The following is a 14429-nucleotide window of genomic DNA, read 5'->3' as shown; positions in this document are numbered from 1 at the left end:
ATGGGTGAACAGGGAGTACAGGAGGGGGATGAGCACACACCCTGGTGGGGACTCCGAATTGAGGATCAGAGAAGTGGAGATGTTGTTTCCTACCTTCACCACCTGGGGGCGGCCCGTCAGAAAGTCCAGGACTCAATTGCACAGGGTGGGGTTGAGACCCAGGGCCTCCAGCTTAATGATGAGCTTGGAGGGTACTATGGTGTTAAATGCTGAGCTGTAGTCAATTAAACAGCATACTTACATTCCTCTTGCCGAGATGGGATAGGGCAGTGTGCAGTGTGATGGCAAATGCATCGTCTGTGGACCTGTTGGGGCGGTATGCAAACTGAAGTGGGTCTAGGGTGGCAGGTAGGGTGGAGGTGATATGATCCTTGACTCGTCTCACAAAGCACTTCATGATGACATAAGTGAGTGCTACGGGCAATAGTCATTTAGTTCAGTTATCTTTGCCTTCTTGGTTACAGGAACAACGGTGGCCATATTGAAGCATGTGGGGACAGCAGACTGGGATGAGGAGTGATTGAATATGTCCGTAAACACACCAGCCTGCTGGGCTGCGCATGCTCTGAGGACGCGGCTAGGGATAATGTCTGGGCCAGCAGCCCTGCGAGGGTTAAAACTTTTAAATATCTGTGACGTGGCTGGTTTTCTTTTTGTAGTCCGTAATTTCCTGTAGACCCCATCTCGTGTTTAAACCGTTGAATTGTGACTCCACTTTGTCCCTACACCGACATTTCACTTGTTTGATTGCCTTGCGGAGGGAATAACTACACTATTCGGCCAAACTCACAGTCCTGTTTCCATGGATAAATCCGGTGGTTCGCACTTTCAGTTTTGCTTGAATGCCGCCATCCATCCACGGTTTCTGGTTAGGGTAGGTTTTAATAGTCACAGTTGGTACAACATCTCCTATACACTTCCTTATAAACTCACTCACTGAGTCAGCGTATACATCGTTGTTATTCTCTGTGGCTGCCCGGATGTATTTGTTCATTTCTGAAGAATGGATATATTTAGATTTTCAAGGGGGTAAAAGCAAATTGCTATGATATAATCCTTAGTCATTGTATTCAGTTCAACCCAAACACTACTAACTAGCTATTTGAAAATGGTGGGAGGTAATAGCTTAAATACAGCGGACTTATGTAGAAATAATGTTTACAATAAAATACAATATATCAGAGTAATGCAATACATCATATGCTACGATATCATTCTTAGTCATTGTATTCCTTGAAATGGTGGGAGGTAGCTAATAAGTCTAATACATCATTTTTCTTTTTACAATAGAATACAATAGAATACAATATACTAGAGTCACCCTCCACAGTTCCAAGCTCTTCAGAGTTTTAATAAGCGCAGGCCTCAACAGACTTACCACACCCCTCTACCTGCGTAAGACCTGCTTGACTGTTTGACACACCGAAGGAGGCACTTTCTTTTTCTTTCCGACACGTACACTGGCACGCTAATGAAAGTACGTTTAAAGGGGATAAGAAGCTTCCAAAGTCTCTTTTATCAGTGTGGAACTTACACTCTTCCGTGATACATTATGCATTCCATTCTCAGGCACAGGCTGTCTCCCAAATGGCACCCTATTCCCTACATAGTTCTCGCCTTTTGACCATGGTCTTGGTCAAAAGTAGTGCACTATGTAGGGACTAGGGTGCTATTTGGGAAGTTCCTACAGTTTATGTACGGCTTAATCTGTCCTATAAATCCGCCCCTCCGTCGTCAGGCTCCCAGGTCTGTAAGGCAAATTTCTTTATCTACTCTTAAGACGGTGCCAACTTTCTTAAATCTGAGACAGCTGCTCTTGCTCTTGGTGTAACACACCGAAAGTAAAATGGCATCAGCCATGGATTTCACTAATGGTTTGAGATAGAAGTGTTTGTGAATTGAAAGAAGCTTTCCTTTCTAAAAACTGTTTTCAGTTATCGTGTCCCCACTGCTGTTGGAATGGTTCACATTTGTGTTCTCTCACGAGGAATGGAGAAACATGTGTTTTTGATACCTCATGAGTTTTGAAGTACACTCTAAGACAAAAAAAGGTGCTATCTAGAACCTAAAAGGGTTCTTCGGCTGTCCCCTTTTGGTTCCAGGTAGAACTCTTTTGGTTCCAGGTAGAACCCTTTTGGGTTCCATGTATAACCCTTTCCACAGAGGATTCTACATGGAACCCAAAAGGGTTCTACCTGGAGCCAAAAAGTGTTATCCTATGGGGACAGCCAAAGAACCCTTTTGGAACTATATTTTCTAACTGTACAGTAGAACTACACTTTACTAAAGTCAATGGACACTAACGTACCTCAGCATTTCTCATCCATGATTACTTCAACGTAGCAATAATAAAACTCAGGCAGAAATTACGTTTGGGTCGTTCCAACGAAATGGATGCCTTTTGAATGTGCAAACCTCTAAGAAAGTATCTTTAAAATCTCTTCTTTCAACATTCAATTTCATGAAATATATATTTAGCCTACGGAAGAAAACCTTTTTTCTCTCCCATCTCAGGCATTAAAGTCCTATGAACTAAGAGCATTTTATCTGCATTTTTAGCACACCGTCTGTCAACCCTATGTAACTGCCTAACTATTATTTAAAAGCATGTTTGAGATAAATCTCACATTTTCCCATTGATCAAGTATAAATAAAGTCACCTATCCAACTGAGAAAGTCACCATTGGGCCTTTAATAGGGTTGACAATGAAAGGGTTGAGGTTTTAGGTGAAGATAACTCCTCATGTGGTGAAGAGCATGGAACCACATGGTGTTCATGAAATTAAGAATTATACAGTATGTTACACACATAATGAAAGTTAAGTCAAATTCAAGTTTTCCGAACATTAATTGAGCGAATGAGGTTGATGGGTTGAGTTCAACCACCTCAGTCAAAGATGATAAAGCACCTGCTGTGAATAATTTCACTTGGTGGAATGGTTGATTATTTTCAATTGTTTTAAAATGAGGCATCCCTCATCACATGAATAGAAATAAGAATCTTCAGAAAGGACTTTGTCAAAGCAGCAAAATGACTAGGCCTTTGCAATGATGGTGAAACGTGGATACATTTCAGGATTAAGTGGGTTGAAATCTTCCTAGAAGTGACACAGGGTTGGCGTAGGGACATGTCAAAGTGATGCATTTTGGCACTTTAGCAAGCCTTCATTCTAATAAAACATATGATGTATTGAATTCTCCATGTGGTCTATACTAAAGTGCACTTCATTTAATATAACAGGCTAATAACACTCAATATTGGTGCATCATTTCTACAAAACATTTCAAAGGGACGCAAAATACACCCATTTCGTGGAACGACCCCTTTACTGATAACAAATTGAGGAAATAGAGAAAAACCAACGTGTGTGTGTGTGTGTGTGTGTGTGTGTGTGTGTGTGTGTGTGTGTGTGTGTGTGTGTGTGTGTGTGTGTGTGTGTGTGTGTGTGTGTGTCATGACCGTACAGGTAAGATATATTTTCCATCTTTTCCAAAGAGAACAACAACTTGTATGTGTGCAGTACTCACCACAAAGAGGATGCGGAAGGAGGCCAGGTCACCGAAGAAGTCTTCGACGGTGAGGACGTGGGGGTCGAAGGCGTAGTAGCTGCCCAGGCTCTCATATAGCTTCTGCATGTTCTTGTGCATGGTGGAAAGCTTCTCGTATTGCTCCCGCGAATGCTTGGAGAAGCCGTGAAGGGAGGTACAGTCAAGGAAAGTAACATGTTTTTTTTAATCAATAGAACTCGATTCGAATACTTTAATTGTGCCCGATTGAGCTTGCCTTGCTCAATACACCAATAGAAAGGTCCCCAAACGTTAAACCCCACACATCTGGCACTCCAGGTGAACTGATACTCCAGGCAGACTGGCACTCCAGGCAGACTCATGGAAACGCTCAAAGTATGTGAACCCAGGTCCAGTACTGGTACAACAATACGACAATGATACTTCATAACACTTTTGTCACCATTATGTGTGATGTCACACAACAATAAACAGTCATCATTAAGCAAATGGAGAAACCTATAACTTTGCATCATTCACTCGCTTGTAAACCCACCCATGCAGGGAAAAGAATAGCGGCGCGAAAGCCAGTGCTTTCCAGACAGGAGAGGTCAGAGAATGTGTGTTGTCATACCAACAATAGAAAACCATCCCTGAGCTAGTTATCAAACCACCACCAGTCACTCGTTTGTAAACCCACCCACACAAAAAATGCTAAAAGAAAACATTGCATTTCACACAGGGAGAGGTCAGAGAAACTAATGTGTGTGTTTCAATAACCTCTCCATCTCACTTTGGTGTCTTTGGCACCATGGGCTAATAGCATGCGGGCCAGGAGTAATAGGAATGTATTTTGTAGTAGGCCGCAACACAAATGGCTGTTGGAATAGCTGATTTCAGTCATTGTTGCATTGTTTCTCCCTACAAGGGAGGGGTTGGGTCGTCTTGAACCGCTGCCCATGCCGCACTGTGTAATTTACAGAGCAGATGAAGCACTTTCTACCGGGTGAATGGCTATTAACAGCTGCTCCTGTCAGTGCAGCATTATCCCAGCGGCCGCTGAGCGCATGGAGACCAGACTCTGGGTGTTCTTTGCCACAAACGCAGATGGAAAAACACACAGTGTGACAGTGTGTGAGATGAGGTGAAAAGCACACCTCTATTGAACACACTTTGAAAAACCAACTTTCAGCAGGCATGGTAGCAGGCATGATACACACACAGCAGTGTGACTGGACACACACACACACACACACACACACACACACACACACACACACACACACACACACACACACACACACACACACACACACACAACCACTACGGAGCTCTCACTGTCAGCAACACACAACAACACTGAGGATTATTAGACACAACACGGCATCCAACACCGCCACTGTTCTATCAATCGCTTACATAATCCTTCATGTATCTACCTGTATCTCCTGATCTATGCATTTGTGCATCTGTCCAAGGCTGTCTAAAGCTGATCTACAGGCCAATGGGCTGGGCTGTGGATCTATGGATGGGGCTGGTGTGTATGGGATCTAACAGGGGTTCTATGGGGGATCCAATGGGGATGTGATGGCTGATCGGGGGCCTTGCTGCAGCCGTGTCCTCGCCGACGTTGGATCAAGCTGAGCGGGGATGAAAGCAGGGCCGGCGGGAGGCGAGACAAGCTGGATTAGCTCTCAGCGGGTCAGTGTTTACTGGACCTCAACAGCAGCACTGGCAGTGGCCAACGCTACAGCCCACACGGCCTGGCGATGATAGATTTATCTGGCTGATAGATGTGTCTTTATCTCTCTCTTCATCTCCCTTTCCCTTTTTCTGTCACACTGTCTATCTCGCTTTCTCTCGCTCTCTGTCACTTTCTCCATTTCCCTTTGTGTTCCTCTATCTTTCTTCTTATATATATTGTTTCTCTCTCTTTCTCCCTCTCTCATCAGCTCCCTTTAAAGATCAAAAGAGCTGGATGGAAGGGTGTTTACAAAAAACCTTGTTTCCACACATCCAATCTCTCAAAGACGCCAACTTTCAACCAAGTTGTACAGTAGTTCTATTTCTAGCCCATTAGATCTGGCTAAATCACATTAAAGTCCTTCTTCACCCTAAAAATGTCCTGCTAAACCACAATATGGTCCTGCTTAACCAATGTTCCTGAATATTTTTCTCTCCCCTTCACCGGCTGTAAGCAGCACTTTTAGTGTCACGTGATGATGAGCCCAAATATTTCATCAAATCCACTAATGGTGCAAGGTTTGAGTGTTTCACACAAGTGCTCCCACTCACTTTGTCATATGATTCTAGCTTAACACTAGAGCCAATAAAGCAGTCAATTTGACTGCTCACGAAGTCATGCTCCCTCCATTCTTGACTTTTCCTAAATAAGTCTATACAACAAACTGTCGGTGTTAGAATCGTAATATCACAAATAGAACTGGAGTTATAACAAGTTATAGGAGGGCATGCCATTTCTTGAAAGGGTTTTCCCCGTTGCCCCTCCTTCTCCCAACAGTTGTAAATACCTAGCTGATAATTGCCCTGATAATTGCTTCGAAACTGACCCTAAACTATACCAAAACTAATTTCACAAAAATAACAACAGATTCAATAAATCAAGTAAAGTATGATGATGAGAAAGGGGGTGAATGGGTGAGTTGATGAGCTCCCGAGTGGCGCAGCGGTCTAAGGCACTGCATCTCAGTGCTTGAGGCGTCACTACAGACACCCTGGTTTCGAATCCAGGCTGCATCACAACCGAAAGTGATTGGGAGTCCCATAGGGACACAATTGGCCCAGTGTCGTCCGGGTTTGGCCGGGGTAGGCCGTCATTGTAAATAAGAATTTGTTCTTAACTGACTTGCCTAGTTAATAAAGGTTTAAAAATATATATATGAGCGACGGGAAGTGAACGATGCATAATTTCTGTAATTACCAATAGTGAATGAATAACAGGGCGGGTTCATTCTATTGTACTGATCCATTCTAATTCTAATCTTAAAATGGTATGTACCCTATATCAGTCTACTGAATCCAAGCAGTCTTATCAGTCTATTCTAGCCTACTCGGAGTAGGCTACACAGTGAGAGTGTGCATATATTTTATTTTTGGGTACTTTTTACCCCTTTTCTCCACAATTTCGCGTTATCCAATTGGTAGATACAGTCTTGTCCCATCGCTGCACATCTCATACGGACTCGGGAGAGGCCATGCGTCGACCCTGCCATGCCACATGGCTTCTTGACACACTGCTCGCTTAACCCGGAAGTCAGCCGCACCAATGTATCGGAGGAAACACCATACAACTGGCGACCGTGTCACCGTGCATGCGCCCGGACCACCACAGGAGTTGGAGGCCAAACCCTCCCCTAACCCGGATGATGCTGGGCCAATTGTGCATTGCCTCATGGGTCTCCCGGTCATGGCTGGCTGCGACACAGCCCGGGATCGAACCCGGATCTGTGGTAACGCCTCAAGCACTGAGTGTGCGTAATTGTACATGCTGAACGGCTTTTAATATCTGGGAAAAGATCCACATCGGGCCGCAGGAGAGAGTGTCGGAGAATGTGGTGATGAGGCTTGTGGAACATCGCGTTGGCAAGCGGAGAAATGTAACCTTGGGCAATTTCTTCACTTCACTGTCATTGGCCGGGCACCGCAAAATAAGGCACCTGCACAGCCGTTGCACAGTACTCCACAACGGTGCTGAAGAATGACAAGATAATGTGGACACGATAAAAAGAGAACCGGAGACTATTACGCACTACAACCAAACAAAGGCATGTCAAAGTGTGTCAAGGAAGTGAAAGTTATGACGATTTGTGTCAACTGTTAGGACAAGGGATAACAGCTCACTTACATTCAATCAATGGCATTGCGTGAAGACGCACAAAATGTAAACACGAGGCGACAATAATTGACTATTTTTGACTGCTGCTATATCGACGCTTATATTAATTCTAATGCCATTAATGCTTTTGTGCTGGTTTTCACTATTTATCATGGCCACTTGGTGCTAAAAATGATGTTTAGGCTACTGATGTTTTCATCATTTGACCACGCTTATTGCTGACTATCAGTCTTGGTGGTTGGGGTATTTCGTTGATTTTGTAATTCGAAAAATAAGCTGTTACCGTGTTCCAACACATACGCCTTCCGTTTCATAGTTGTAACAAAGGCACTTCACCAATAAAATGCATAGAACACTTGAATTTGTGTTTTTGTAGCCAGCCTACGGTAACATGAACTAATGAAAATGCTATAGTGTTATTTTCAATACAATAAAAACACTATTCTAATGTTACCCAAGGCCTTCATAAACACAACGCAATTATTATTTTTACGCTAGCATATATGAAATGTATTAATTACACTGTTAGAATGTTGCAGTCAGAATGACTGCTTATTAGCTTGAAGGTGGTTCCCTTGAGGCCCACCGATTCAAGTGTTCATGTTCAACCTAATAGTGCTTATACAATTCAGGTTATGCAAGTTTGGTTCCAAATATAAGCATTATTACAACATTATTATGATATATTTCAACCAAACAGTGAGATTAGAGAACAGAGTGTGACGGTGAGGAGTCGTCGATGGCCTATGCTCGCTGGGGAGAGACAGGCTGAAGTAAGTCAACCGTGAGGATGAGAAGTATTCATAACAGGTGTATGGATGATGCAAGCGGGTGAGAAAGCTCAGGTAACTGTGCCTGTGCTGTTCACTTGGCTGTGCTGTGGTGTGGCATGCATTGAATGCTGGGCCACTTGTTGTTTAGCATGAGTGACTGAGGTATCTACACCAGAGCAGTGAAGGGATGCTGTCCGTCAGGTCTGGGTGCCTGTCCATCCAGCTGGCTGCTTGTCCCTCTGTCTCTCTGTCCTTTTTTGTCAGTCTGTCTGTCTGTCTGTCCCTCTGTCCTTTTTTGTCTGTCTGTCTGTCTGTCTGTCTGTCCCTCTGTCTGTCTGTCTGTCTGTCTGTCTGTCTGTCTGTCTGTCTGTCTGTCTGTCTGTCTGTCTGTCTGTCTGTCTGTCGGTCGCTGGGGACTGGTGTTAGGCTCAATGGGATTCAGCGACTGTTCTTTCCACATCAAAGACATGTCATACTGACAGTATCTGACACCTGACTGTCCTACAGCAGTGCCAGCATGCAGCCTTCTCAAACAAAAGAGTCTCTCTCTGTTGCTCTGCTATTCTCTTGCTTTCTCTCTGCTGATCTCTCTCTCTCTTCCATTGTCCTGCTATCTTTTTTCTCTTTCTTATTTTCTTGCTTCCTTGCTATTTCCCCATTCTCTCCATCTCAAAATCACACACACTCACATACAGACACACATTTTTCTCTCCGTCTTTCTTCCCTCTCTCCCTGCTCCCTCTCTCCCTCCTCATTCCTCCCTGTCCTCCCATATTCAGAGAGAGAGAACTTTCAGAAGTGCTCTCAGCACTCACTGTGCCTGTTTCCTGTGTCACCTGGGCTTCAAAAAGCTCTGAGCGGAGAGGGGTCTCAAGGTAAAGCACAACGCAGCCTCCTCTGGCAGCCAGGCTCTGCCTGTTTGTCAGTTTCCTCTCATCTCCCTGTCTCTCTCTCCACCAGCTGTCCTCAAAGGAGGAAAGGAAAGGCTGCATTACCTCTGCACTGCGCCTTACATCACTGACGCAGAGCAAGATTCATTGTTAGGGAGTTGTAGTGGGCTGATAAAAGGGATGTACTGGATATATATATATATGGATTAATGGACTGGCTACTAGACTGTCCAGTACTCAGAATATTACATCACTTTCTAGATTCCTAGAAGAATATAATAGTTCTTTATCAGCTCTGCCTGCAATTTGCTATGTTGCTATGTTGTCCCTTACTTTTCCTTTTGCATATCATCTGGACAATCCTAGATGATCTTAACTGAGCTATCAAAATTCAAGAGGCTAGTCAGCAATAAAAAAATAAAAAATGGAATCATTATTGGATTCTTAAGGACATTTGGCCCAGTAGAGAACTGTGTTCTGTCATAGTCGGTCTGAGCCCACCATTCCTCCACTCTCAGCCGGCTAACGCCTCTCCGTCTGTCCCTGTCTAATGCCTCTCTCCCTCCTCCTCACTCCACCTCAGCACCACCAGGTCACATCCAATCCCATGAGTTGGCCTGGGCGCTAACGCCCTGTGACAGCCTCCGCGGTCTCTGCCACGGCCCGTCACAGGGGGCTGCCAGTCCGCTCCAGCTAACGTGTGGCCTCCAATTCTGTCCTGTACACAACACAATACAACAGGCTGGTACTGGTTGGCACCGGCGCCATCACGGCCATACCCGGCTCACCTCAATGTTGCTGTCCAAGGGACCTGTCCTGAAATGTGGGGCCATGTCAATGGTGTTGGACATGGTTTATGGTGCTGCCCACACAGTCTCCTCCCTCTCTCCCATCACTCTCTCTCTCCATCCCTCTCTCCCTCCCCCTTTAACACTCTGCTGCCTGGTTTGCTGGATAGACTGTGTCCAGTCTACTGGGCAGCCACAGTGTAATTTGGCTCAGAGGGACACAGGGGATAAAGAAGCCTGGGAGCCTGGGTAGGAAAAGCTCAGGTTTAGCGCCGGGCCTCCAGAGTACCAGGGTCCAACAGGCACATAGGAAAAAGCATTAAATAAACATTAATGGAACTGGGTTGGAGGATATTTATTAGGCGGGCTTTTTGGCCCCCTCGCCGACGAGAGTGACGAGCACCATTTGAATAACTCTTGCACGCACACAGGTAAACAAACAAGTCAATTTATGTGGCCATTTTGAAAATAAATGTTCCTGTTGTTTTTCCAGGGGAAGTGCGTGTGTGTGTTTTTATTTTTGAATGGTTTACGACAAAACCAAGAAGTTGAACAAGGTCGAATCCCCAAAAAAAGCACTTGGCTTTCAGGCTACGGTAAGTCTGACTCGGTATCACGTTGCCGTGTGCTAAAAACTAGGCCTTAATTGTGGCTTAGCGATGATGAAAATACCCTTTGCCAATGGTAAATACACTGATAAATAGTGACTGATTAAACAATACACACAGTAATGAGGACAACTTTGTTTCATAAGCTCAGAGTTCAGGTCTGGGAAGTTTGTGACAGCATACCAGTAGATTAAAAGTGAAAAGAAGAGTTAGGTCATATACAGATTGACTCACAGAATTGTTTCCTCATTCTGAAAACTTTGTGGACCCAATGTTCTGACAGATATGTCTGACTGACTCTAGCACTGCAGAACTGTATCAAGAATGTGGTAGGTAAGAAAAATATGTGATAGTCAGTTTTAAAATATACTCTATAGGCTGGCTTTTTTTCCTAAAAACATTTCTCACAAACTGCTTTACATTACCTCTACCTACACCTCCAAAGAGGAAGCAGCAGCACAGTGGGGGAAAAAAACAGGAAAAGCTAATTAAGAAACCTAGAGCACAACCAGACTCAGGTGTGCCTACAACTGTCTGAACTCAGAATTCTAGTCAATAACAACCAGAATACTTCTCCAACTCCCTAAAACTCAATTTGAATGTAGGAAAAAAGTTTGTTGTGCCCATGAAAAGAACACAAAAGTTGGGTTCATTTCACACAGTGAAAATAATTAAAATTGTACCAAATTGAAATCCACAGCACTGTAAAACTCATTGAAAACTGCTGGACGTTATCCAAAGTAATTAACAAAACACCTTGGACATGCCATAGACAACATTTTTTGTTCATATTGCTGTCCTGTCTTCCTATCTCTTTCATTCTCGACTCTTCTTTCTTCTCTCTCTCCCTCTCTGCCCACTCTCTCTTTCTCTCCTTCCCTCTCTATCTCTCCCCCTCTGTCCTTCACTTCCAAGAAGGTGAGAATTGTCTGATAGTGTCTCTCCCGCCACTCCTCCATGTGTAATTACGTTTCATTGTACGGCTGCACGAGCAATCAGAGCACATCTTCATTTAGCGGTGACCCCCCCGGTGAAAAAGGATTGAAAGGGAGCACAACCGAGGGAGTGGTCAGATGACTGAAGAGGTACTCGTTTACTCCAATGTATATTGACGAGGATAGTTTGGCTGAGGAGAAACCTTTCGTCGGCATCCCAAATGGCACCCTATTCTCTTTAAAATACATTACGTTTGACCGGGTCCATAGGCATGTGGTAAATTAGTGCACTATGAATGAAATAGGGTGCTATTTGGGACACAACCTGGAGATTATTGTTAGAAATCAGAGAAAAAGAGGCACAAAAACGCTCCTGGATATTGGCTCCATTTATAATAACTTAATCAATCAGGATGGTAGGTTGGTGGTTGAAGATATCCCTTTAGTGGTGTGGGGGCTGTGCTTTGGCAAAGTGGGTGGGGTTATATCCTTCCTGTTTGGCCCTGTCCGGGGGTATCATTGGATGGGGCCACAGTGTCTCCTGACCCCTCCTGTCTCAGCCTCCAGTATTTATGCTGCAGTAGTTTATGTGTCGGGGGGCTAGGGTCAGTTTGTTATATCTGGAGTACTTCTCCTGTCTTATCCGGTGTCCTGTGTGAATTTAAGTATGCTCTCTCTAATTCTCTCTTTCTTTCTCTCTCTCGGAGGACCTGAGCCCTAGGACCATACCTCAGGACTACCTGGCATGATGACTCCTTGCTGTCCCCAGACCACCTGGCCGTGGTGCTGCTCCAGTTTCAACTGTTCTGCCTGCGGCTATGGAACCCTGACCTGTTCACCAGACGTGCTATCTGTCCCAGACCTGCTGTTTTCAACTCTCTAGAGACAGCAGGAGCGGTAGAGATACTCTTAATGATCGGCTATGAAAAGCCAACTGACATTTACTCCTGAGGTGCTGACTTGCTGCACCTTCGACAACTACTGTGATTATTATTATTTGACCATTCTGGTCATTTATGAACATTTGAACATCTTGGCCATGTTCTGTTATAATCTCCACCCGGCACAGCCAGAAGAGGACTGGCCACCCCTCATAGCCTGGTTCCTCTCTAGGTTTCTTCCTAGCTTTTGGCCTTTCTAGTGAGTTTTTCCTAGCCACCGTGCTTCTACACCTGCATTGCTTGCTGTTTGGGGTTTTAAGCTGGGTTTCTGTACAGCACTTTGAGATATCAGCTGACGTAAGAAGGGCTATATAAATACATTTGATTTGATTTGAATCATAATGCCAGTGTGTTCATTCAGTGAATTAAATAAATGAAGACTGTGATAGAATTGCTTATGAAATCATGCACATTTAGAACTTGACTGAGAGAGATGCAGGCTTAGCATCAATTAGCTACCCGGAGATGTTAAATAACAAGACGGTACAGAACACACAAAGGACTATGAGTATAAAAGGTGTACGTATAACGCCGGAGCTGGATCTGTCAACTACAACAGTAGTACACACATGCACGTGCACAAGCATAGAACTAATGGAAATGAGGCTTTTAACTTCTCCATGTACATTGGGTCTCTCCTTAATGTCCCTTATCTCTGAGTAAGGCTGGTAGCTGAGAGTCACATCTGATTGCAGATCAGTGTCTCTGGCAATGTCCCAAGTGCATATACGGACTTACACGTAGAGATACAGACACAGTCAGAAACACAATAACATTACAAGTACACATGCACAACCTTTCACACTTAAGATCAGAAACACAAACGTACACACACACACACACACACACACGCACACGCACACACAAACAATGTTTTATGATTTCAGAGGTACTGCTAGGGTTGCAAAGCATCGGAAACTTTCTGGTAAATTTCCTGAATTTTTCAGGAAATGTTCCATGGAAGGTAAGCCCTGGAATTTGGGGAATTTTGTTTAAATTCATCAAAAAAGTTAGCTTACAACAGTGAACCTTCGTTGTGGGATACACATAAGGCAATTCTAGGTCTGTTGGATATAGTTTGGTAAACTATCCCCAATTCAATGGAATTGCAACCCTCTGCATGCGCAGTGCATTCTTCCATCACATGTGCAGTGCACTCTCCCATCACATCTGCAGCTGTTCTCAAGATCTTGCAGACTAATGAGATGCTATTGAGCCCACACGACTACACTGTCTGAGCCAAGGACTACATGCTTTCCGGTAAGTTTTGATTACAATACTGGGTGGGGTGAATATATTTTATATGACATACATAGTAGTAAATAGTAGCCTACAACAAAGTTTAAATCATTTCTTCTAGTTCGTTTTTGCTGCCATGTGTGTTTTAGCTTGCTTGAGCCTGCTAACCGAGCAGTGTTAATTCCCCTGTTTCCATACGTTTCATTAAAAATAACAAATCTTACAAAGGAGTTGTTTAATCTAACAGCATAACTATTTACCTGTACATGGAATTGTAGTTGTTTTTTTTACACATTTTTCCTAATCTTTACAGGAAAATGCCAAGGGCACTATCTGATGTGTGGAGACATTTCACTGCTGCTAGTGAAGAAGGAAAAGCTGTGTACATTTGCAAATACTGTGCCAAATCATATGTGAGGAATGCAACAAAGATGCAGAATCATCTGGCAAAATGCATAACGTTCCCTCAGCGCAACCTCTGACAAAAGTCCCTATACTTCTATTCGAGGTGAAAATGATGAATCAGACACCTCATCGATAGCAACAGCTCATGGTCCTCCTGGAATCCGAAGTTTTTTTGACTCAATGGAGGAACGTAGTCAGAGAAATGCTGATGAATGTCTTGCTCGAGCTGTGTATGCAACTGGTTCAGCAGAAATCTACCTCACCAAGCAAAGTGAGAAGAATAAGAGCACAACATTGAAGCTGCCAAGCAACACCCGTTGGGGTGGTGTTGTCATCATGTTTGACAGTCTCCTGGAGGGGAAGGAGTCTCTCCAAGAAATGGCCATATCACAGTCTGCCGATATGGACAGCCCCATCAAGAGGATCCTCCTGGATGATGTATTTTGGGCGAGAGTGGTAAGCAGCCTGAAACTCCTGAAACTTATAG

The 14429-nt window shown here is 44.0% G+C and overlaps 1 protein-coding gene across 2 annotated transcripts in view; it reads right to left on the bottom strand.

Annotated features, from left to right (window-relative positions):
- Positions 1-3688, bottom strand: part of LOC120062215 (protein diaphanous homolog 2-like) — a 97539-nt gene extending 93851 nt beyond the window's left edge. For both annotated transcript variants that reach the window (XM_039012017.1, XM_039012016.1), the window contains exon 1: positions 3529-3688. In XM_039012017.1, coding sequence (XP_038867945.1) covers positions 3529-3648 — 120 coding nt within the window. In that variant the 5' untranslated portion in view covers positions 3649-3688. The remainder of the gene's footprint in view (positions 1-3528) is intronic.
- Positions 3689-14429: the final 10741 nt, after the last annotated feature.

This window comes from Salvelinus namaycush, chromosome 17, assembly GCF_016432855.1.
Source record: "Salvelinus namaycush isolate Seneca chromosome 17, SaNama_1.0, whole genome shotgun sequence".
NCBI lineage: Eukaryota > Metazoa > Chordata > Actinopteri > Salmoniformes > Salmonidae > Salvelinus > Salvelinus namaycush.
The sequence above is the reverse complement of the archived record's forward strand: the minus strand, read 5'-3'. Positions and strand labels throughout refer to the sequence as shown.